The sequence below is a fragment of the Simochromis diagramma genome, unplaced genomic scaffold (genome assembly GCF_900408965.1).
Source record: "Simochromis diagramma unplaced genomic scaffold, fSimDia1.1 OVJJ01000304.1, whole genome shotgun sequence".
In the NCBI taxonomy this organism is placed as follows: domain Eukaryota; kingdom Metazoa; phylum Chordata; class Actinopteri; order Cichliformes; family Cichlidae; genus Simochromis; species Simochromis diagramma.
Window position 1 is genome coordinate 16205459 of NW_024387030.1, and position 25321 is coordinate 16230779.

General features: G+C 40.8%; 2 protein-coding genes across 2 annotated transcripts; one reads left to right on the plus strand and one right to left on the minus strand.

Moving 5' to 3' along the window:
• Window positions 1–1487: 1487 nt before the first annotated feature.
• LOC120739884 (kelch-like protein 28) lies at window positions 1488–6756 on the minus strand. The gene is made up of 6 exons (XM_040041841.1): window positions 6614–6756; window positions 5485–5745; window positions 4761–5398; window positions 4194–4637; window positions 2779–2987; window positions 1488–2659 (listed from the first exon to the last, which is right to left on the minus strand). Exons 2-6 carry the CDS (start codon window positions 5743–5745, stop codon window positions 2496–2498), a joined length of 1716 nt encoding a protein of 571 aa, XP_039897775.1. The 5' UTR covers window positions 6614–6756; the 3' UTR covers window positions 1488–2495.
• Window positions 6757–8549: 1793 nt separating this feature from the next.
• On the plus strand, window positions 8550–25108 carry LOC120739888 (TOG array regulator of axonemal microtubules protein 1). Its single transcript, XM_040041846.1, has 23 exons — window positions 8550–8831; window positions 9361–10543; window positions 14371–14431; window positions 15779–15907; window positions 16074–16337; window positions 16444–16739; window positions 16850–17070; window positions 17691–17809; window positions 17893–18057; window positions 18165–18233; window positions 18554–18723; window positions 19155–19317; window positions 20796–21023; window positions 21442–21565; window positions 21663–21768; window positions 22046–22281; window positions 22392–22550; window positions 23249–23375; window positions 23472–23587; window positions 23701–23884; window positions 24003–24222; window positions 24311–24397; window positions 24489–25108. Exons 2-23 carry the CDS (start codon window positions 9509–9511, stop codon window positions 24740–24742), a joined length of 4533 nt encoding a protein of 1510 aa, XP_039897780.1. The 5' UTR covers window positions 8550–8831; window positions 9361–9508; the 3' UTR covers window positions 24743–25108.
• Window positions 25109–25321: the final 213 nt, after the last annotated feature.

The window sequence follows — 25321 nt, forward strand, 5'->3', positions numbered from 1 at the left end:
AGTTTAGAGTAAACAAGGGCAAGGTGAAAGAACACACCTATGTAGTGTTTACAAGACTTATAAGTGCTGAACTGCAGGAAAAAAATTAATCTAAATTGATCCAAATAAACACATGCTTTGTGCAAAATGAACCAGCGTGCACAACAAAAATGACAACACAAGATGACTGGTTGGTTTAGACAATGTCAAGCTACCGTCTGATGTTTCATTTGGACATTACCAGCCAACAGTGTGATCTGACAGACATGCTATGTGGGGGTTCTCTTACACTAACATGAGATGCCTTGGCCTTATTCTATTTTTTTTTTTTTCCCTCTTCTTTTTAAAGAGACAAACAACAAAACATAATTTAACCCACGAAAGGAAACAAGTGTTATTGCAGTATCTAAATGCCATTAGCTTAAATCAAAACATATATAGAAATTACAATATGTATCAAATAGTTTGGTAAGTGCAATGCAGAGCTTGGTTAAAGTTCCCACTTATGTGCAAACATTAGCCCACAAAGCAACGAGGAGAAACAAAACAAAACCAAAAAAAAAACAAAAAAACCCCACACACAACCCCACTTGCCTTGAACATAAAGTGACTTAAGACGCATCACTACCTGGCCCTCTGCTAATCGAGCGTCCCCTCTATTGCTGTGCAGTCACTCGAGCCCAGTCGCACGCTTTGAACTCTCCCAGGGCTGGTGACAGTAACAACATGGCCAGAGTTGGCAAGCACAGCCCTTGGTGCCTTATCATCCACCTCCATATATAACCACATGGAAGAATGCAGGGAAAATATTTAAAAATGTGGCACAAGGGAAGAGGTTGCGTAGGACCGTTTCCTTTTCAAACGTTTTGGCGTTTCACACCAATCTGTGAAAATATTACTTAAAACCTAAGCTTGCAAGCAAGACCTGGCCACGTGTAGACATGTTTTTAGAGGAGGATTAACTAGCACAGAAATGTCTGACCCAATCACAAATAAAATCGTGTTCAAAGCCAAGAGAGGATACCAGCTACAGATAGTTGACAAAGCATGCTCACATCCTGCAACTGGACCAATAATGGAGAAAGTGTAACATTTAAATAAAAAAAAGATAAATAAATAAATAAATAAAAAAAAAAAAAAAAAAGGGAAAAGAATGAAATCATGCCAATCTTCTCGCCTTTGGGGATTATGCAGGTAGAAGTTTGCAGTTGTTGGCCCACAGGCTTCCCTTTTAGTAGCTTTAGGGGCCACATTTTCTCCAATTAAATTCATACGATAGCAAATAACTATCACCAGTTACACAGCAGAGGCCTAACAGAGTTTGACGTTAACTGGATGAAGCAACGCAGACAAACAGCTAAATCCTGAATCCTAAATATAGCACCAGTTAGTATTGTATACAGACCAAAAAAGGTGAAAAGAAGGCCAAGGTCAGTTTCAACTATTGTGAACAGTAGCAAGTGCATGATCCGACCTTAGACCGATGCAACAGAGGAGAGAATATGAGACCCTTTTTTTTTTTCCTTTTGTTTTGCGTTTTTAAATGGCTCAGAGGATGAAGCAGAGACTAGTGGTGAACACTTTAAGGAGAATTCACCTCTACAGTGGCTGTGGGAATCAAACTGTACACACATTCGCACACACATTAGTGAGCCAGTGCAGAAAAACATTTACAGGCAATGCACTAGAGGATATATTTATATCTATATATTTCATTTAGACTATTTACAAGAGAAAGGCAGCCCTTTTTGAGAAAATATAAATATTCCAACTTTTCTATTTTTTGTTGTTTTTTTGTCAAGCACTGATGTGGATGCAGAATTATCCTGCGTTGCTGAGCCCAAGCATCAGTTCTGCACGCAGACATGTGACAAAACAAAACAGTTCTGACATGCACATACCCCCTGGACCATACACACAGACATACACACTATATGGCCAATAACCACATAGTCATCAAATGCACAAGCAAACTGCAGTGTTCTAGGAAATTTGAACACACAGCTCTGGTTGCAGCAGAAAAATTCCTAAACAAAACAAAACAAAACAGTTTAGCACAATTAAGGACGTGAAGCACAACATAAAACTGTCTGCAAACTTGACGAAGAATTTTGTAACGTAAATAAGCAGATTCCACAATCCTCTGAGACATAGCTCGAAGTCCTCATTGTGGTCCAGCAGCAATAGAGCGTTCATCTCAGTTTTCCAGTGACAGTCATCCAAACACCATCCACCTTCCTCCGTTATCTCTAGAACCTTCCAGCTCTTCCTCATCCCTGCAGCACAGACTGCAGTCCCCCTTCTAGCCAGCCAGCTAGCCCGGTACACCCATCCACCCAGAAATGCTCTCTGATGTTAACGAAAATGTGCAGGTAAGCTCATCTGCACCTGGAGGATTAATGTGGGGAAGGAGGAGGAGAGCCAAAAAAATAAAAAAAATAAAATAATAAAAAGAGAGAGAAAGTCTTCTTTGTGTCTAAGGTAATTTATTGGGTCCTAGCTGGCTGGGCCATGGGTCAAAGGGCAGTCAGACCAAAGTTACAACGGCAGTACATCATGCCACTGGAGTCCAACCAGCTGTCTGAGATGGGATCATAACGCTGAACGGTGTTCAGGTAGGATGACCCAGAGTGACCTCCTACCACATAGAGGTAGTTGTCCACAATAGCAGAGCCCACACCTGGAAGACAACAATACCACAAACATATCTCATTACAGGCTTTTTGTCTTATTTTCTGGATCCAACCATCACAACAAAGTCACTCATTTTGAATTTAAAACTCAAAACTCACAACTCACCAGTTCTGGGTTCGTTCATTGGTCGGCACGCCGTCCACTGGTTTTGATGTGGATCGTACCGCTCGATGCTGGACAGGTGCGACACTCCGTTGTGTCCACCCACCACAAATATAAATCCAAGCATCACACCTACTCCAAAGTTGATCCTCTTATCTGCCATGGGGGCTACCATTTCCCAGGCATCCTTGCTAGGGTCATACCGCTCCACGCTGTGTACAGTAGACGCAGCACAGTTATCAAAACACAAAGGTTAAAAAGCTCCAACTCACCCAAATCTCACCCGCTACTTGCAATACCTAGCTTTGCTTCCAGCTGTGATTTTGTGTGCCTTCACTTTGAGACATTTATCCACAATGACCAGTCTTTGCAGACCTAAAGGTGAGCTCACATTACACATCTGGTGTAAGAATGCTTCCTCCATCTCCTGTTCCCTTCTACTAAAGCCTGAATGACAGTTCAGAGAACCTTTGTTCAGCTTTGAATGGGAGCTATTGCTCAGTCAAACAGAGGCACTGCTGCATTGTGTTTATTTTTTCCACCACCACTGTTATAGCTGTGTGCTGAGAAATTTTGTTAAGTAATGTAAACACAATGGGGCTCTTTCTATGCATGCGAGCTTTACAATGCATAATGACTGAGCAATTTTCTTTTAATCGTACAGGGAAAAAAAGAAAACAAGTTAGATGGTCATATCAAACACGCCAATTTGAACTTGTAATGAGGGAGCGATGAATTCCTGAGAGCCACTGGAACATTGGCAAACTAAGCCATATAAGCCACGGGGGAAAGCGGGGGGGGGGGGGGGGGGGGGGAAGAAGAAGAAGAAAAATGTCCCCACAGATTCTTTGTCCAAACACATTTTCCTGAGGGGTTTTGGGAGTCAAGGAAACAAGCAACACGAGCACTGCTCTCTAGTGATCTCAGCAATACAGCAACACATTTAGCAACCAATTCTGTTATGGCTATCCAGCACTTATTAACAAGCTCCTGGTCTTTTTCTCAGCTAGACTCGATATCCTTCACTTCATTGCCACTTCTAATAAATAATTAACATAACTCTGAGAGGAAAGGGAAAAAAAACAAAACAAAAAGAAACACCACAACATTTTAGGAAGTCTTAAAGGCCTAACCTGTTTCGTTAAAGACCATTTTAAACTAAAGATAGTGGGGGGGAAAAATCTTTAAAAAAAAAAAAAAAAAAAAAAAAAAAAGTACAATTTTATGTCACACGCATCTATACAAAGCATTATTTGACTGCTAAATAAATTGGAAAGTCATTTAAAATTGCCTGGTCCAAGTGTTTAATGGTCACTTGGAGACAACATGCACTTAGAGAACACACACACACACACACACACACACACACACACACACACACACACACACACACACACACACACACACACACACACTACCTGTTCATATGTGCTGGGCCATAGCCTCCAATAGCATACACCATCCCATCTAGGACAGCGGTGGCAAAGCAGCTGCGGGACTTCGTCATGGGTGCCACAGGCTGCCACTCCTTCAGCTTCGAGACATACTTCTCCACAGACTGGAGGTAATACTGGCCGTCATAGCCTCCCAGGGCATACAGCTCTCCGGCCAGGACCACTACACCGAGAGTGCTGCGACACTCTGCCATACGCTCTACTGAAGACCACGTGTTGGTTTCGGGGTCCCAGCTTTCGACTGTGCTCTCGTGCCTCCGATAGCTAATGCCCTGCCTCATATGTGTGGCGATGCCTCCCACAACATAAACTTTGTGGTCCAGCACCGCCACTCCAAATTCATATCTGGGTACACTGAGAGGGGCCAGTCCTATCCATGAATCTGTCTGAGGGAAATACATTTCCGTGCTGAAAGACAAGGAAAAAACAAAACACTAAGACACTTTAAAAAATAATAAAATAAAATTTAAGTTTAGAAAGTTGCTTTTATACAAATGCATCCAATTGTAATCTACAAGTCAGTAGCATTACCTTTCCAATGTGGCAAACAGTCCAGCCTTGCCTCCTACTGCAAGCAGCACCTTTGGGGCACACCTGGGTCGTGCAGACAACACAGTCTGATAGGACAGCCGGTGTTCAGGCATAAAGTGATATTTGAGGGCCTCATTGAGCAGATGCTTGCAGGCGTGGTCATCTCGTATAAGATGGTTGGCTTCATATAGGCGAGTGAGGAATTTGACGCTGAGCAGCGGAAGGCGAACACAGTGCAGCAGTTGAGCCAGATGCTGCTGTCTCTCAGTTACATCATATTTGATCCATGATTCGAGGGCATAAAATACAGTCTCCTCTGTGACTACCTTAAGGCAATCATTGGACACAATCTCATCCAACTCAGCTCTCGTCAGTTCAAAAAACTCCTCCGTTTGACAGACTTCCTCAAAGTTCTCACAGATGAACTTCGTTGCGGCCAAGCACAGGTCATGACAGCCGTAAGTCTCTGCAAAGCGGGAAATGCCTATACAGTTTCCAGCGTCCAGCTGGCTCTCTAAGAAGGAACAACACTCCTTAAGTACAAGCTTAACCTGGAGTAAGTTGGCAGCGGGTAGCAAAGATTCCACTGTCTCCTGGGAGATAAACACCGTCCCGGTATAAGCATACTCCACTATAGCCTAGAAGCAAAGACAGCACAAGTGTTACAATAAACATGCTACAGCAGTTAATCACTGTGGCTAGCAAGTGTTGGATAGAAGCATACCTGCAAGGCAGCTTCATCAATGCACTGGAACTCCACCTCAGAGGTCTCCTTTTCTGACAGGTTACCCGTAAACATGGCCTTGAAATAAGGACTGATGCTGGCCAGCACTACTTTGTGGGCATGGATCTTGGCATCACCCACACGCAGCACAATGTCACATAGTTCGTGATCCTGCCGCAAGAGCTGGAGGCCTTGCAGCAGCTGCTCTGAGTGAGGCCGTGTCAGACTTGCAAACATATAGGACTGGTCCTGCTGGTCCATCTGAGAGCAGCAAATCACAGATCAGTGTAATGTTTTGAAAAGAGTCATAAAGTCAGTGATGTTTTCCAAAGATAGGCCGGTCAGCTAATAGAAATCCTGGACGTTATCCAAGTGCCATACGGCTCTGACACTACAAGCCTGAAAAGTCACACTTTCTGGCTTGGGTAACGTGACGTAATAACAGCACGCGTTATGTAAACACGCCTGGGCAGTATGATGCAGTCAGACATTATTTCCCCCGAACCAAGTATTGCATTAGTTGTTCTAACCAGTTTTGTAGGCAGATTACTGCGAGTTAAGCTAAATAAGCATGGTCTTTATTAAGAAACAACGCAGCGTAAAGTCATCTACACGTATTAGCTAAAAACAACACACATTCTAGATTGCCCTAAAACCAGGAGGCTAAATGTGAGCACTCTGTATCCAAGCTTTGGCACAACGAGTCACAACACATCAGTTTGTTAACTGGGGCCTTAATTTCTGAACGCAGGACTTGGCCAGATTAAAAATCGCTAGCTACCTCTTAGCTTAAAATAAGCACACAGCTAATACGGTAGCCAGTACTGTAAAGCTCACCAGCAGCTTAGCAGTTTGCATAAACAAATTTGCACGAACATCACACGCACAACGCTCATGTGTGCACTGTACTGTCAGTATATTATTTTTCCACGCCAACAAATACAGAGAGCTGATATTCCTGTTTCCCTGCGCTGCAGTCACCGCAGGTTAGCTGCTAAAAATAAACACGGTTCCTGTGGCTAGCTGTATCATTGATTGATATACAGTAACATGGCTGACAGATACAAAACGTGACGTTGTAGCCAGGATTTAGATAACATTTAGCATCGTCAGATTAAGAAAAACAAACCTGTAGTTTACAGCCCGTCTGGCGTGCCGCTGTAATGACCGATTTTGCAGTGGCGACGACAGCGAAGCCCGGGCGGCTATTAAGAAAACAACCTGCAACCTAGCCACAAAGCTACAGACGAGCTCTTATTATAACCAGCTACCAGGGCAGCACACCCACTTCCGGTGATTTTCAAAATAAAACGATATTTGCAGTTATTTAATTCACTGAATGGTTAAGAACCAAATCAATGACAATGCTCGTTATTGAGTTTAACCGTATTCTACTTGGTGTTCTTTATTTTACTTATTTCCTCCTTTATTTTACTCATTACTTTTATTTTCAAAAAATTCCTCTCTGCAATTGTGCTCTCCGCTTATCCGAGCAACGTAAATTGCATTGTACTGATCGATTGCTTTATAGTTTGAAAAAGAAAATGTGTTTCACAATTCAAAAAAGAACTATTTACAAGAAATGAACACATTTTTAATCCAATACAAACATTGTATTGGCCTACTGTGTTATGTGGCAGCATTGCAGTCATATGTTTTACTTGAATGTGGGAGGGGAGAGGAAAGGAAAGTGCAAAATGTAGGCACCAGGTATCATCATGACACTCACACTCACATGATATATTGCTGCTAAGTAAGCACACATAATTTACCTTTTTGTTCTCTTGTGTTTGGAAGACTGTATGTTTTTTAAAGGAATCATGTGCCCTTTAGCTCAACGTTGTTACTAAAGATGACTACCAAGAAGAAGCTTACTTGGTTTTTAAGAGTTTTTGAGAAATAAAATATCCTTGTATCAGACCTCTTCATGAATTGCATTGTAACTTCTGTGTGTGTGTGCAAGGGGCCAGAGAAGCGAAGGAAAGGGTGTTGGCTGCTGACTAAGTTCACAACATGATGTGTTTTTCTATGTGGAATATTTATCTTTGCCAAAACACAAAAAACAAACAAAAAAAAGTGCCAGGACCAGTGATTGTATACACTCTCAATTCATATTTCTATTTTGGGATTTAATTAAAAAAATATTTGGAAGAATGCTGTTTTATTGCAAAGACTTGTGAGCTTAACAGCAAGTTTTTTTTTCTTATTAAAATGAAATATACATAAGTCACAATTCAAAAACACGAGAAATACAGCCCAGAACCCTGACAATTTTCCACTGATTAGTTTCTTTAAAGTACAAGATAATATCAGAAAAACTTAAGATGATAGCTTTTTAAAGCTACCTTATATAATAATCTATTTGATATTATGTTATTAATAATCTGTGTAGTCTAGTTTATACCAGTGCCTCGCAATTTATCAGTTCATGATAGATTTGCATAACAATAACGTCGACTCACCAGCAGTTATAACTGCCATGTTATGGGGCATAAAATAGTCCATATTTAGAATAGAGAAACTTCTATACATTTTCATTTTAGTTTAGTTTAAATTTTAATTTTTTGTGAATACCAAAAATATGAAATAGTAAACATTGTTTTACACAGTGATAAATAAATACCAAGAAAAGAAAGTATACCTGTAATCTGTGTGAATGTGTGTGTGCGTGTGTGTTATAGTGTTCAACTATAACACCACAAAGAGACCAAAAAATAACTGGATAAATAACTTAAAATGTTATTTTAGAGTTACATTTTATGCCAACATGGGTGTGTGTTATATGTAACACAACGCAGCACTTTATATTCGTGCCATAATATATTGTTTAATTTTTTAAATTTTATTTACATAAATATGGACACTAAACTTTTGTCAGGAAGTTACATAACTCCACAACATGCTGAATATATACAGTGAAGAAAACTAGGTGTAAAATACTTTGATTTTCCCGCTCACATAATCACATTTATAATCACTGTCTATTTTGAGTCTTAACCTCAGAATCCTTATAACGTCTCAGTCTGGGCTGCAGCTCCGTGACGACGATGCCGCCTGGAGGAGCCTGGTGCTCGCGTCTCCATGGAAGCACTCAGTTAGTTTGCGACATGTATTCGCCATTTTGCAGCTTCGGTGTGTGAAGTAACGGGGTGGGAGGGGGGCTCTTCTCGAGGTGAATACCTCTGTAGCTTCCAAACATTCAACACTCCAGACGTCAGCTAAAACAGCCAGGGAAATGTCTGCACTTAGAGAACTGTAGCGTCCGCAGTATGTCATGGAAATTTGGACGACGAAATATCACATAGGGTCGCTCAGCGTTGCCGAAGAGGACCGGGAGAAAATGCAAGGTCTGTTTTCTTGCTGTTTTTCTAACTTTGCTAGCCCAGCCACACAGAGCATACAACGGCGGAAAAAAATAGCGGAGCAGCGAGTTAGCTTAGCACCATTTCAGTGGTGTTGTAGTAAGCTAAGATTCTCTGTAGCTTCGCTAATTAGGCTGCTATGCGGTAACGTGTGATCAACGTTTAATTGTAAGTCAATTGAAGGCATTACTTTGTAGCAAATAACAGGCTAAAGCTCCAATCGACACACTTCCAAAGCCTAACTAATTATTTAAAAAAGCAGAAATAATGTAACATACAAACGTAAAGGTTATCGTAACCATTTTTGTGGTAACTACGTTTCCAAGAGCCACAAGTGGTTGTGTTCCTTCGCCCTTATCTACCGTATCATGGTGATCGATCTGGAGCACTAGGAGACTCTCGCTAAAAACATACACCGTTATGTGGCTCTGCCTTGCTAAATATTTTAATGCGGTGTTACAGGAACCGCTAAGCCCTTTCTTGACTGTTAATTCTCTATATTTTGCATTCACAGCTTGACAAACGGGACTGTGGTTTTTCCATCATCAACCACTCAGGATGAACGCACCAAGTAAAGAGGAGGAGCATTACTGTCCTTGCAGGATTGTGTTTGCTTCCTTTGATTCTAAAATTTGACCAAATCCACCAAAAGAGTACCAATAATGATACCTGGATTGATCACCCAGGAGTTACAGGAGCAGCTTCTGGATGTGAAGAATTACCAGAATCGCACAAATGGGGTGGAGGAGCTCAAACACATCCTCTCAGAAGTGGACATTAAGTCAGTCCCTTCTGCTGGCATTGAGGCGTTTATAAATTTTCTCCCGCGACTTCTCGATGATAGTAATTTTAAGGTGTTTTCTGGCACCTTGCAAGTTTTAAACTTGTTAATTCGGAAGCTAGATACAGCTGTAGACAAATATTTCAAACATATAGTCTTAGTCGCCCTAAAGGCTTTAGGGGATACTCGCACTGTCACCAGGAATGAATACCTGAATGTGTTTCGACAGCTGATGAAAACTATTCCACCCCAGCAAGTATTGGATCTTGTAATTGGCCACTTGAAACACAAGAATTCCAGGGTTCGGGAAGATGTCCTTAACATCATTATGGCAGCTATGCTCACTCATCCTAGGAAAGATTTCAGCATCCCCAAGCTTTGCTTTGAGGTTGCGCCATACCTGGCAGACAGCAAAAGGAGGGTCCGACACGCCGCCCTCGAGCTGTTTGCTGTTTTTGACCATTGCCTTGATGCACGGAGAAAGCCGTCTCTCATGGAAGCTGTTGACATGGTTGAACTGAATGAGGATGCAGAAGGTCTGATGGCAGCTGTACAGGCAAGACGAGCAAGGCACATACTTCCAAAACTCTCCTCGGAAGGTATAGTGGAGTACGGCTTGGTGGTGCCCAAATCAGGCCAGCGGTGCTCACCACAGTATGGTTCTGGAGCTGATTTAGACTGGGTGTTGAATGGAGGGCGGATAAGTAGTGCCAGGAGCCACAGAACAGAACCAGACTGTGACAGATTATATGGCTATGGCAGCTTAGGCTCCCTCACCGATGACCTTCCACTTCAAAGGAGGATTGTCAGCGCGGGCAAAGGAAAGAACAAACTACCCTGGGAGATGTCGAGCTTCTCGTCCACTGAGAATGACCAACAGCAATGCAGTACACCCAACGGAAAGTGCACTGAACAGGTGGAGCTCATCAACACTGGGGATGATCTCAATAATCTTTTATGATAATTATTCCATTTGGATAACTTGCAATGATTTAGCATCTGTTTTTAAATACCTGTTTGCTTTTTCTCTCTTACCATGTCAAAATAAGACATAGTTCAGAAGGAATTATCTGGTTTATCGCCAGTTAATTTTCCCCAATAACAGATGATTTTGACTCATATTAATGAATAAATTTCAGTTTTGCACATTAGGGCATGATTGCTCATCTGTTGACTGCCTAAACAAAGGAATATTTTTAATTGTTTTCCTTTAAACTACCAAGTATATCAGTATCAAAGCAGTTCATGTTGATTTCTCCCTCAATGAGCCAGTAACTGCAGTCACTACATGAAAGGAGTGGTTATTTTTGCCCTTGTTGTCTGTCTTATTTTACTCATGCTTAGCTTGCAGATAATATAAATGTTTGCATTATCAGAAACCAGTATTTTTTTAGTGAGATGAGTGATAACTAGAGGCAGCCTTCCAAAGATTTATAAGACATTTTAGAGGTGGCTTTTTCTTCAGAGACAGTTTTGAGGACAAAGCCTAAATATAGATATAGCTCTCATGATGCAGTATGTGATAAAGAGCAGCAGAGGAAAGGGTTTTGCTTCTGTGTGTCATTTTGTAAGTTTTTGTTAATACATCCTTGCACACGTCTTTTTTTAGAACTGCCTTAACACCCCCTTTTTTTTTTTGCTTTTTGAAAAAAATAATGTTTTCCAAGACTTGGAGTATGAAAATAGACTAAGATCGGTGAATTAATTTGGCTCATAGTTCTTTATAACCAGGGATAAATGGATAGACTCTCACTGGTACTATTCCTGTAGGAAATACAGTAGATGACTCATTTTTCCTGCATAGTGACACCATTGCTGCAAGGATGAGCGCCCAGTTTCAAGTACAAGTCTTGCGACAGTAGCTCTCAACCTGTTTGAAGGAAGGAAAGGAGAACATGTCATTTGTAACCTAACAAACTACAAGAACTTATTAAGCCATTACCAGCTTTATTTTAATAATCCCCTGGCTTTTTCTAAAATTAGTTATCAATTGACTGTGTTTTGTTCTGGGAACTAATATCCAGCTCAGAGCCTGTATTCGAGAAACCTTGCGTTTACAGCAGTGTCTGTTTCCCAGCAACCCCATTACCAGATAGCACAGTTACTGAAGTGACCGTGAAACATAATTGGTAATAACACAGAGTTATGCTTGCAAAACATGGCCTATTGACTGCTCCACTGTTGATTGCAATCATGCCAAGTGCTCTGCTATGAGTGCTGATCAGATTATAGGCAGCGGAACTAATTTCAGCCTCACTGTTTTATCTGAGTGGTTGAAATACAAAAAACACACACAAAAAAACAAAGTAGTCTTTATTCATCTTTCTAAGGTTGCATTGTGACCTTAAAACTTAAATGTGAACAGTGGACATCATACACCAAATTAAACTTTAGAGTAGCAGAAAGACCGTAAGCCAGATGTTTCCAGCTGACTAAATATCTCCTGCGTCCCTTTGTTGAGTGAATGACATTACATTGAGGTCCCCGTTATAGTTAGCCTTTGGACAAGGTTCATCATTTTTGTAATTTTTTTCCCTCTCCAACCCACCACAGTGTATTTGAAATGAAGCAATCAAGTTGGCAGTGTAGACTTCATCCTTTAGGAATTACAAACATTTTTTTCCACAGTCATTTTAGCAGGCTCAGAAATAACTGGACAGACTATAGTTATAAAAGGTTTAGCATGTCAGTGTCTGCTCAAAGCTTGGAACCTATGGACATCACTAAATGCTTTTCTCTGCAGGAGGAAAGCATTTAGTGATCTAGTGTGTTTCTGTGTTTTTGATGGAGTTATTTTTCAATTTCACACAAGGAAAAGCACAATGTGAAGTGGCAGAGTATGTGCGAGTCTCATAATTGGCCTAGAATTGCTAGAACTGTCAACTGTGGCTGAAAAAAGATGTGCTGAACTGTGAATGCTTCCCTGTTGAAACCCCAGAGATGATTATCAGACAGCAGCACTTGTTTTTATGACACTTCAGGGCTCTCAAAATTTCAAAATCCCTGGTAGCCCTTCGGGCAGGGACTCTTCAGTTTTTGGTAGCCCAAAATAAATGTAAGTAGCCCGAATAAAAAAGAGAGCAATTTTTTGATTGATGTTTTGTTTCCTGTTTTGTTTCCTTTACAATATTATACATTAAAGTATAATATTGTAAAGGAAACAAAACATTAATCAAAAAATTGTTGAAAAACAATTTACAACATTGTATAAAAATTACAATCATCAACTCAAATACTTGGTTCTAATTGAACAGACATTTCTATGAACTTGTAAGAACTGTGTAGGACATGAATCAGTCTGTCAGATCCTGAATTTGAAATTTCCGCTGAAGTCACGGGTAAGAGACAAGTGGAACCAAGATCGAGGCCATTTGCTTTTTGAAGTTTGCAAAGACTGCTAAATTTTGCCAGTGGTAGTTCACTCTTTGCAACATAGTAGCTGTTCTAAACAGATTTCTCAGGTTTATTTTTAGTATGTTATTTGCAATTGGTGTTTGTTCTGGGAAAGATATTGCAGACTGAGCAATAATGCGTTTCTTGCATTTCTCATGGGTTCTAATGGGGGCCTTTCTTAAAATGACTGGTCCCAGTAACAAAGGCGCTTGTCGACTCAGAAATCGAGAGAAAACCAACAACACACCCGGCAGAACATTATGTTATTTACACGGGTGCACATAAGTGGTCCGCATGTGCGCATTCGCTGTCAAAATAAAAGACGCGCACCAGATAAGAAGTTGCAACGCGCGTTTGCGTCCATATAAAAAGCACTGTTTTTGTCCACTAGAGTGGGATTTTCACGGCACATTCCGCACCACATCTCTGTGCGTTCATCATTTGTTTGAAGCCAGCTCACCTCCTGCAACCACTTTTCCGAGCTTCTTTTGTGGTTCGGACTCCTTCTGACATTTGTTTGGAGGTGGAGGAACACCAAAGTAATTGCTTAAAGGAGCTTCTTCGACATCTTTAAGAGTTTTAAACAAATGTCTGTCCTCCTCCAGAAAATCTTATGTATGCAAACACGCGTTGCAACTTCATATCTTGTGCGCGTTTTTTGGGGGGTTTTTTTGACAGCCAATGCGCACCTGCGGACCACTTATGTGCAGCCCCGGTTATATAGCTCGTCATATTGCAGCCACAGAAATTCTTTTGTCCATGAAACCATAAAGCTGCACTTTCTTTTTGCCTTATAGTCTGATTTGTCATAACTTTTCCGTTTTGTGGTAAGCTTTTCTTTGGCTGTCACTTCTTCACCCTGACCTGACATAACGGTCAGCGATTCTCTGCGCGATCAACCTCTCATATGTTTAAGCTTGCTGCGGGAGATTTCACTTGTCATGTTTGCATAGTAAGCTAACGATTGATAAGACGATGTCAGAGGAATTGGTGCGCAAATTATCATCACTCACCAATCAGTGCTGTCGCTCTCTATACACAGTTTGCGTGATTGCAAAGTGAAAGCAAAAAAACAAGCGCAAATTCAAACGCGACTTCAATATGTCACATATTGACAGTGGCTCACCGATGCCAATGACATAATTACCCAGCTACATTTCTGAAAGAATGCAAAAGCATTGACATATATTTTTCCTTCCTACAATAGCCCGACGGGCAGGGCAGAGATAGATTTTGGTAGCCCGACTGGAAAAATCGCTAGCCCCGGGACGTCGGGCTAGCTCTGCACTTGTTTTACCTTTTATACTTAATTTTTACCACTTAAAGAAATAATTGTACATTCTTTCACAGGGGTCAAATGGGGACACCCTTTCTTTGTCCAGGAAGCCAGAAACCTACATACCCAGTTTTAGTAAGTACCAAAACTTTCTTCTCTTAACATTTGTTTTCACATTAATTTCATATACAATAAGTTGACAAGTGCAGTTGACAGCTTGTCATGTTCAACTTCAGCTTGACTCAGTTTAGAGCAGCTTTAAATTGGATTAGCATCCTGAGTCAAAGGAGTTACTGTTCCACATGTCAACGAAAACCGTGAGATGAGCACGCTGACAAGCTGCTTGGCAGATTGGTGTCATGCCAGCTCACATCATGCCAGTAGAGACAATACTGCTCATGTACTGTTCACTGTTCATTTTCCCAAAAGGTAGCTGTTTATTAAAGTTCTAATAGGCAGAAAGTTTGGGCTAACAGGACTAAATCCCTGACTAAATGAATGGCACACCATAAATGCAGTGTTTACTGGGCCCTTAAAAATCCATATATTTATATAATCTGACTGCATACCAGTCAGATTATATAAAATGAAAGCGTGTCGACATGACCAACACTTCTGCCAGATCCCAACAGAGACTGGAACAAAATGTCATGCTAATTCACTGTTGGTTAGTACGGCTATTGATTAGTACAGCAGTCCCACAGAAAGGGGCATCGACAGCAGCTGTTCATTTAGTTTAAAAGCAGTTACTGACACTGAAAGAGAATGAAGGACCTGCGCTGTATTTTGATCTGAAGCTTGGTTGGAACGTATCGAACTTACTTCAGCGGGTTAAAAGGTAGCATGATAATTTTCAGGATGGACGCGGGCAGTAAAAATAGCAGCATCAAAGTTATTGTGGCTTGCTTTATTGTTGATTAAAGAGATTAGACTCATTTCCAATACTGCTGCACCATGTTTTTGTAAGGTAGGGACATGCTAGTGGTAATCCTAAAAAAAGGTAACAAGTTTGGACATGTGCCTGAAATATTGAAATGTAGTGACCTCTTTAACACCCAATACAAGTCAATAGTGTGTTTAGCTAAAACTTTCCACTCTTGCGTAACGTCACCTTGTAAATGTGCAGTTTCTATGGCAGCTGGTGCGTCTTACCTTTGCTCACAGGTGAGAGTGGAATCAAGCCGCAACTCTCCAGTCCAGAGTTTACCAGCAGAATGGAAAACACATTTATCAGTGACTTTTTTCCATTCCCTTTTTTTTAACTTACTTTTCATGTTTGTTTGTTTTCTGAGCTGTTCAGAAACTAAAACATCTTAGCTAAAGGATCGAATTCTCAAATTTTAAAAAAACTTTATAGGACTTTGTTGATAAACCTTTTAATAATAGGCATTATTAGGGTTTTTTTTTATTGCTGTCATTTTAGTAACTACTTTTTAGCATTTCTGTTTTTAGTGAAAATGTGGAAATATACTTTGTGTCCAGGTTCAACGGAGCCCCGAAAACCCCAGGGCTCCCGAAGGAGGGAGTCTCCTGCACATCTCAGGAGAAGTGGAAGCCTCAACTTAGAACCTGATATCTTTAAAACCACAAACTTCTCTGACCCAGATGTTGGTATGGAGTTATTTCAAAAATATTTTTACATTTAAAGTTCTTTTTATTGATTTATTTTGAATTAAATTTGAGTAAAATCTTGAAAGTACACTTAAAGTGGCATTAACCATTTAGTGTCCTTACACAGTTTTTCATGGGTCTGATGAGTGAATGTAATGTCTGACAGTGGCACCCAAAGGACGTCTGCTCTCGAGGAACCCCAGCGTTGAGCGAACATTTTCCCTCCCCTCAAACCCTACTACATCCAGCTCCTTTCTTCTGCCCTCTTACCCACTGGCTACGCTCCCAGGGGGCATGCTTACCCCAACCCCATCCCGCCGTCATGCAGACTCCTCCCTCTCTATGTCCAACACCTGGCCCAACAAGAAGGACAACAGCCCCCAACAGCGAGAAACCAGCCCCTGGAGAGAGACAGCGAGTGCTGCAAAAGGTAATCTAGTTGGAAAAAAGAGACTTCATTTCATATGTGTTTGTTTGTAATGCCAAAAACTTTTTTTTTTTTTTTTTTTTTTTTTACCTTTGTGGGGGGTTTTCGGGTTACTATCCTGTCCTAGATGACTTCTCTAGCAGACGTTCTCCCAGACCTCTTTGTGCCTCCCTCATGAATTCTTCCACGTCATCATTCAGACGGGCACTGAGCAGTCCCAGAGGTACCTTCTCCGTCTCACCAGTAATCCCTCCAACAGAGCACATCCATTCCATTAATGGCCAGAGATCCAATGCCCCAGGAAGCCCTCTGAATCAGCAGTTAGAAAAGACCCTTAATGTGGACCCTGGTGGCCTCAGTGGTGTGGATGATCTTCAAGAAGATGATCCTCTGGACATGCAGGAGGTCAGCACAATTCTCTATTTTATATACTGGATGTTGTTTATAATCAGCCATCAAGAAGGGCCATCAAGAAGCCTCTATGAGTTCCTATTAGCTTTGTAACTTGTCCACAGATGCTCAACTCCCTGCGCTCACTACGCAACAGCGCTGCCAAGAAGCGGGCCAAAGCGAGCCTTAGTAGTCCAGATCCAGACAGTCCTGACTCAGCTGTGAAGGTGGACTTGGGTCTAGACTCGCTGTCAAACACTTCTCCAGTGCTTACCAGCTCGACTAGTGAAAGTGGACTTTCTAGTCTGAGCTCAGTTGCAAACTCCAGCTTTAATGGCATGAAAAGGTAAAATATCCAGATTTTCTGCATTTGGCGTGTATTGCTTATGATGTTGCCTCACATTTTCATGTAGTTTGACTGTGTTGGTCTGAAATTATGTTAATACACAAGATAAAAGACACCTCCATATACTGCAAATACATACATAATTAAAAAAAAAAAGACAGTGGGACAGGGGTATAAAGTGGGAAGTATATTTGAAGCATCGGTTTTAACTGTTAGCCACATACTTATTCTTGGTGAACCCTTCTGCTATAATCAAAATACCAACAAGGGAGCAGAATTAATTTAAAAAATGTATTTTACTTCATTTTTTAAATTTACAACGGAAAATAGAGCAAATACAACAAAAAAGCCATTAGTTATAGAGTGAAATCCAGAGACAAAAAAGTAACCGGTAAGATGTGCTTATGAAGTGATCTTTTATATTAAATGTTACAGGGAGATGTTTGTTTATTAATAAAGATGACCTTGTGTTGGGATATAGGATATGTTGCCTGTTGTGTTTAATCATGTTGACAGTTTTAAGAAGCTCTGACTTTTTAGTCTTTAGGTGTTCTCTGATGATGTGTTGAATGGTAGGCAGTTTCTCATGATCACTTCTCACTTGTCACAACTGTCACCAGCCCTGGAAACTCTGCCTCTGCAGGAATGAAACCTCGCATTGCAAGAGTGCCTTCTGCAAAACTGAGGTCTTCTGTGTCCTCGGACTTCAGCAGCCTTCAAGGTAGAAAAGGAGAGAAAGGTTTTTCCCAGTTGTTGCATTGCCATGTGTCTTTTTTATTTTATTTTATTTATTTACATTTTTGTTTTCTGTTTTTTCCCAAGTGTTGTCCCAGGGAGATGAATTCTCATCTGAGGTGGGTGTGGTTGGGCAGAGAGTTACGTACTCCAATGGCATAATCAAAACTGACGAAGAGAAAACGGTACCATCCCCTCCATTGGTCAGACCAGCTTTTCACGAATCTTTAAAAGCTCAGAAGCATCCCAAAGGTCAGCTAGCATCGATGAGAACAGAGTGCTATATTGGATATACCTTCTAATAGCATTTTGTGTGCTTAAATAATTAAATCTCATTATTTATCTCTTTTGATGTTCAGGATCCCATAGTCACAGCAGCAGTAGGAAATCACCAGGCACAGACATGTCTGAAGGAGTAGTTGGCAGAGGTAAGTTTCAGATCTGTAAAGGATACAAGTTATCATTTGATTGTCCAGGCTTTTGCTGTGTTACTAAGCTGATGTAGCTCAGTGCTGCTCTTGGTTTGTTTTTTTTTGTTTGTTTGTTTTTTTAAATAAAGGACTCAACAACATATCTTTTATTTCTCCCATCCATTTTTTTAAACTACACATTTTCAACTAGCTATAAATTACAGCTGCTTTCTGGATGTATTTTTAAATAAAGCTTATAAATATAAACTTGCTTGTTCCTGCATGATCACAGTTAAACCGCTAAAAGATTAGTCATCTTATTCCCTCATGCTTATTAGGCATGCTTGGCACTGCAGTGTCCTCCAGCCATCCAGGAGTTCTCTTGCCACTTGAGCAGGGTTTTTTATCGTTCAAACCCCCCACTGATCCCTCAGTGGGCATCCACAGCAACGCTGTGTCTGGCAGTCACCAAGACAGTGATATCATCCCACGTCCAGAAGAGGTTAAGGTTAGTCACACTCTGTTCAGCGGTGGATGAAGAGTGTTGCTATCTATTACTGTGATGTTTAAATAGTAAATACTGATGCCATGTTTATATTGAATATACAATATAACATATGGCATCATTTACTTTGGGATTAATAAAGTATTCTTATTCTGATAATGTCGATGTTTTTTGTGCGTGTGTGTTTTGACTCTCTGCTTAATTGTCAGAAGAGAGACAAAACACATTTTAAGTTAAAATGTTAATTTCAAATTAAACAAAAAACTATATATCTATATTGTATATAAAAAAAATAAAAAAAAATTATAATATCAGAATCAACCATATGTAGTGAAAACTTGGTATTGACACAGCTCCGTAGTTCATAATGTGAAGCTTCCGGTTAGCAGAATCTGACTCTGTGTGTGCTTTTGTTTTGTTTTCTGGTTGTGCAGGAGAGGATAAAAAATGCAAGGTTTGGCCGGGATAAGAACAGGCTGGATCAACAAGATGGCCCGATAAGTCAAGGGCAGTATTCAACAGATCAGATTCGCCACCGTGTCAGGAAGATGCTGTCTGATTCACCAACAGAGGAAAATGGAGCATTAGTCATTAAAGGCAAGAGAAAGTTTTTGAAACTTATAAATCTCTAATCTCATCATAAATGCCTTTTATTTTGTATTTAACAAATGTGATGCATTTTTGTGACAGAAGATAAATTTAATTTTAACCTTTAATTTCTTCAAAATAAATGTTCTGGTTAAAAAAAAATCCATTTTTGCAGATAGCTTTAAGTATTTTATAACTATCTCATATAGCACTTTTCTTTATTAATCTATACACGTCAGCTTTGTGTCCGCTGCACCCTTGGGCATACTGAACTCACAAAACAACATAACTGTTTTGCACAATGGCCTAAAGAGTAAACAGCATGTATTAGTGTTGATTTGCTCCACAGTCAGGGTTAGGGATCATCCTATCACATCCCCCTGTGGGATTTCAGATGACTGATGGCGCATCCCCAACAGGGCAAGGGGAGCAGAGAAGGTTAATGTGCAGCTGTTAGGGCGGAGGTATCCACCCAACGTAATGCAAAATGTGTGGCTCAACCACACAAAGCTCAGTGGAGCATGCATGAGAGAGAAACACACACCGGGAATTTCTTATTACCAACATAAAGAGATCTTTAAACATTGACATAAAACAACATAATTAAAGTGGACGGATGTCAGTTAACGAGCTAAAACATCGTTGACTCATAAAGTTTGCCAACTGTACTGTTTTACCTTAGACCTGCAGTAAAGACTCGTGCAGTCTGTTTTTACAAGTGCAAAATGTCTCACTTGCCTCTCTTCCACTCTTCATTGTTTCCTGCCCACACACAGCAGAGTTTCTCCATCAAAAACTCCTGGTGGGGAAAAATTATTGTGATGATAAATGAGTGTCTTCAAGTGCCCACTCACAGTTAGCTCTAATTTAAACCAGCATCTTCTGTTTTCTCACATTGGATGATGACAGATCATTGTGGAGGCCACACACGCTTGCGTGCACACACACACACACACAAATTTCATAGCATGCAGAAGCCCAGGCATGTGCACAACAAAGTGTTTTGTTGAAAGTGTGAGTTATCTATAGAGCTGTCACAGTATGAATCACAATAATGATATTATTACTTTAACGCACAAATTGGGAAAAGAACTAAAAACCCTAACATGCATGTAGCACTTTTAACTCACTAGTGCCATTGTTGTTGTTGTTTTGTTTTTTAAATGACATTAAGAAGTTTTCCCAGGATTCCTTTTATTCTCAGTCCAGAAGAGAGAGCTCTCTCAAAGCTAGTGTACGAGGGGTACTACTTGTTCTCTCACACGAGGGACACACTTAACTAGTTTAGATGTTTTTAATAATAAAGGGAAAAAAAGCCTTTTGCTCAGCAGTGCTGCTTTCAACCACTAATGTAGGTGGTAAGTTTCCTGTGTACCTGAATTACAGAAGCCTGTCACTTTAACAGATTTGTTATGTTATATTTTGCATGTGTAAAAAGTTCAAATTTTTGTGTCTGGTGATTCAAACGTTATTCTTCTCTGTTGCAGATCTGCATATGAACGGCAGCACAGTGACATCTAAAGCAGACCCTGTCTCTGATGAGTCTCTTGTCACCAGTCCTGACACTCCCCAAGGACCCCAAAGCCCAATTAAGTGCTTCACTCCACCCCACCAGCCCAGCCCCCCTACAGTTCCACCCAACCCTAAAAATGTGTCCCGTCTTAGGAGGGCACCTAGCTTGAGCAGAACCCGTCCTTCACTGTCCCACAGTTCAGGTGAGTTGATCTTAAAAACCTTTTACTACATGCTGCATAATCTTTGTTGCACACAGAAAGTTATTGTCCCTGTTTAACAATACTCAGTAACATTATAATGATACAAACCATTGCTATAACAGGCCTTTGTTTATAGAAAATGTTGGAACATTAATTAATTAAACCTCTGGGACCATCAGAGAATGGGTGAATAAGATGTTTGCTCTGGGTAATGTGCTTCAATACTTTGTTTTGACAACCTGCTGTTAATGCACCGCCACACACACACACACACACACACACACACACACACACACACACACACACACACACACACACACACACACACACACACACACAGAGTGCTTGTTTTCAGCCTGATTGAGATGTAACATGAGACTGAATCTGTGTGTTGTGTGGTGTTTAATGGGCCATTTAGATGAGCTGTCCCCTGGCAGTTTGGGGCACAGGAAAAATCTCTCAGATCCTGCAGAGCTGTGTCCGTTTTCCAAACCTGAGCTGGCGCTGGTGCAAAGCTTCAATCTGCTGAACTCTGAAGACTGGTGAGAAATAATCAATCCATCATCCTTAAGCATCTCTTTGAATGTGGACCACAGAGTAAAATTATTACCCTTTGTGCGTTGTTATTTTCGAATGTAGGGAGAAGAAGATTGAAGGACTGACATTCCTGCGCTCTCTTGCACACTATCACTCAGATACACTTCAGGCTCGGCTTCATGATGTTTGCCTATCTCTCATTCAAGAGGTAATATAATTTTTTGAATAACAATCCCACTTAATTTTGGGAATCTATGCATGGCGGTGTTTGACTCTGCTGTTCCAGTTTTGCAATTCTATTTAATTTCTCTGTGTCTTAATAGTTTTGCTTCATAATTATATATAGTCTCAGCCATAATTGCTTGGCATTTTGCTAAATTCCCATTGGAAATTTTTTTTTTGGTCAAATAGATATCTTGAATATGTAATCAGTGCTCATTTACTCTTCTTATACCTTAAGCACTAATATTGTTAATCTTATTTAGGTGAAGAACCTGCGGTCGGGTGTGTCCAGGGTTGCCGTGTGTACCATGGGTGACCTGTACACACACCTTCAGCGAGCGATGGACCAGGAGCTAGAGGGGACAGTTAAAGCTTTACTGCAGAAGGCTGGGGAGAGTAATGCCTTCATTAGGCAGGATGTAGATGCAGCACTGGATTGCATGGTGCAGCACTGCACCCCTACTCGAAGCATCAATGCTTTACTTACTGGAGGACTCAGGTTAGATTACACACAGAACAGCTCTTTGTTGTTTGTTTGCTTCTTCTCTGTTTGGATCACTACATAATTTAAGCTTTGATTGCTGAATTGATTTCCTCCTCTGCTGATAGTCACCTTAATGCAGTGGTGAGGAAATGTATGGCTCAACATCTGGCTAATTTGGTTGAGAAGGTTGGTGCTGCACGTCTCCTTTCTGGGGCTAAAGATCTCACTGACAGAATTTTACCTGCCGTGGTCAAACTCGCACAAGACTCCTCACAAGAAGTTAGGTATGTAAAAAAAAAAAAAAAACTTTCATATTAATTCATTGAATTTTTGTGTTTTAACTTCTTTACAACTTATTCATATTTGCTTGAATGGTGAGATTATATTTTTATGCATTGCCAATAAAAAGCATTCAGCAATAACAGATAACAGTGGGAGGAAAATGTCAAATTTGAGACATTTTAAAAGTCTTTAGACCATAGGTGCCAAATTTGGCCCGCAGCCTAATTACATTTGGCCCGCGAAGCCATACCAAATTACTATTAGAGCTGGCCTACTGGTATTATACAGCTAATATATATATTGTTTAGTATTAAGCTTTGCTTGTTCCATATTCAGTTTTTCAGCAAAACGTGTCCATAAGAAAAGATTCATTCTTGTATCTGGAGGAATAAATATATTTCAATAAATATTAACGTTAGCCCGCGACTTTGTTCCAGTTTTGAATTTTGCCCACTGTGTATTTGAGTTTGACACCCCTGCTTTAGACCATCAAAAGGATATAGTACAATCCAAATCTACTTTTGGTTTTGCTGGAATTGATTTTGTTATTGTTGACACTATTTGTTTTGGTGTCACTGTACTGTAATTACCTTGCATTTCATTAAAATATGTTTAGAAATGCTTTTCCGTTGCTTTTGGACTGCAAATCCAAAGTGCCACTTTAACAAATGAGATAATATTACACCTTCTCCCCTCAAAGGTACTTTGGCCGTCGAATGCTGCTGTCCCTGTCTTCCCACCCAGAATTCGAAAAGATCCTGGAGAAATACATCCCTACGAAAGACCTGCAGACTGTCAGAGACACCGTCTTCACTCTAAAGACAAAGGTACGGTACCTTTGCCTTTATGTTTACAGGAAAATTGGTATTTTGGCTGGAAGTTAAATATAGGCATCTAACTCTGAGATTGTTGGGGGGGGTTAGGGTCTTGGCGAGATGCCTCAAGATACTCAGTCAGCCCGAGGCAGACGTTCCCTCCCGGGCAGCGGTACAGTCAGAGCCTCATCGCTCAACAGAGAGCCACTCAACCAGACCAACAGGTGGGTGTGGATATCAACCAATGCTCCAGAGTAGCCCATTAAGGCAAATTTATTTTTCACAAATGTGTAATACATATGGAAAACACGTGAATTGTGATGCATTTTATATACAGGGAGTCTCACAGCCATTACAGCTGTAGATCTCAGACACAGAGTTTTGCAGACAAGACTGAGTACATCAAGCAGATCTCGGATCTGCTGGCTTCAAAGGACTTCAGAGAGAGGATCAAAGGCATCGACCAGCTAGTGGCTGACTGCCAAAACAACCCAAACATGGTTATCAACAGTATATTCCCGGTTAGTGTTTTCATTTTTCTTTCTCCAAATCCATTTAGTATGTCTTTATGTACATTGTCATTATAATGAAAAGACCACAAAGTGTTTATCCTTCACTTTCTGATCTCCCTAATTCTAGGTGTTTGATGCCTTCAGAGCCAGGCTGCAGGAGTCCAACAGCAAGGTCAACTTGTATGCCCTGGAGTCTTTACAGAAAATCATCCACTTGTTAAAGGACAAGCTGTCCCAAGTGGTCAACATCCTGGTCCCAGCAATCGTGGACAATCACCTCAACTCAAAGAGCAATGCCATCTGCTCTGCTGCTATTGGAGCTATTAATGCACTCATCTTAAATATAGGTACTTACTTTGAGCATTAAAATAGAGGAGAAAGTTTTGGTTAAAAAAAATTGCTCTAATTTGACTTTCATTTTTTTGCCTGCTACAGACAACATACTTCTCCTTCAGCCTTTTTGCGCCAAGGCTCAGTTTTTAAGCGGGAAGGCAAAGGTGAACCTTATCGAAAAGGTCGCAGGTATGTCTGGTGTCCTAGTTTCGGCACTGTAATCAGCTTCTGCTTTGATGTATCTAAATGCAGTGTATTGCTTCTCATCTTCTATATTTAGATCTTGTGACAGAGCTCTATCCTCGTAAGCCCCAGATGGTAGAGCAGAAAGTGCTGCCCTTGCTCTGGCACCTCTTGGGCACCTCTACCCACAGCGGCACCATTCATGGCCGGGGCGGCAGCGTAAGGGGTGCTACCGCCAACCTGTGCCAAGCCCTTTATGCCCAGATGGGGCCAAGCCTGAGCGAGTGTGCCGCCTCCCAGCCTGCCAATGTCCATAAAAGTCTAAATGATATCCTGAGGACCTTGTCGTAAGGTAAAGCAGGCTCCAAACGGAACCAAATGTCGAAAGAGGGACAGCATTAAAACTGATCTTACTTGAAGATGTTTCATTATCATTTCTTATAGTGCCTGCACTTTTATATAAACACAGAGAAAGTCCTTAAGAAGTTGGAGCTCTTATTCTTATCTCAGTGAGATTCCGTCTGGTACAGAAGCATGGATGGCTGTAACATAATGGCATCAGGTCTTTCACATGTCCAACCTGCTCTCTTTGCACTTTGAAAGTAGCTCATTGTCGTTGCTTTGTTTTTGTTTTTCCATAAACTCTACATGTACTGTAGACCAGCGGTCTCCAACCTTTTTTGCGCCACGGACCGGTTTATGCCCGACAATATTTTCACGGACCGGCCTTTAAGGTGTCGCGGATAAATACAACAAAATAAAACTAGTACCGGTACCGAAAAAAAGAAGATTTATTCATAACACACGTGAAAAGACCCAGGAAAACAGAGTTAACGATAAAAACGATAACAAAATAATGCTGAAAAACAATAAAAAAACCTGAAAACCACACATTTCACATCTGAGCCTCAACTCTCGCGGCCCGGTACC

Coding starts and splice junctions, on each gene's coding strand:
- LOC120739884 (XM_040041841.1), bottom strand. CDS start 5,745: ATGGACCAGCAGGACCAGTCCTATATGTTTGCAAGTCTGACACGGCCT. Junction 5,399..5,484: donor TTGATGAAGCTGCCTTGCAG/GTATGCTTCTAT, acceptor CTTTGCTTCTAG/GCTATAGTGGAGTATGCTTA. Junction 2,988..4,193: donor GGCCCAGCACATATGAACAG/GTAGTGTGTGTG, acceptor TACTGTACACAG/CGTGGAGCGGTATGACCCTA.
- LOC120739888 (XM_040041846.1), top strand. CDS start 9,509: ATGATACCTGGATTGATCACCCAGGAGTTACAGGAGCAGCTTCTGGAT. Junction 10,544..14,370: donor ACGGAAAGTGCACTGAACAG/GTGGAGCTCATC, acceptor ATTCTTTCACAG/GGGTCAAATGGGGACACCCT. Junction 22,282..22,391: donor TTACTTACTGGAGGACTCAG/GTTAGATTACAC, acceptor CTCTGCTGATAG/TCACCTTAATGCAGTGGTGA.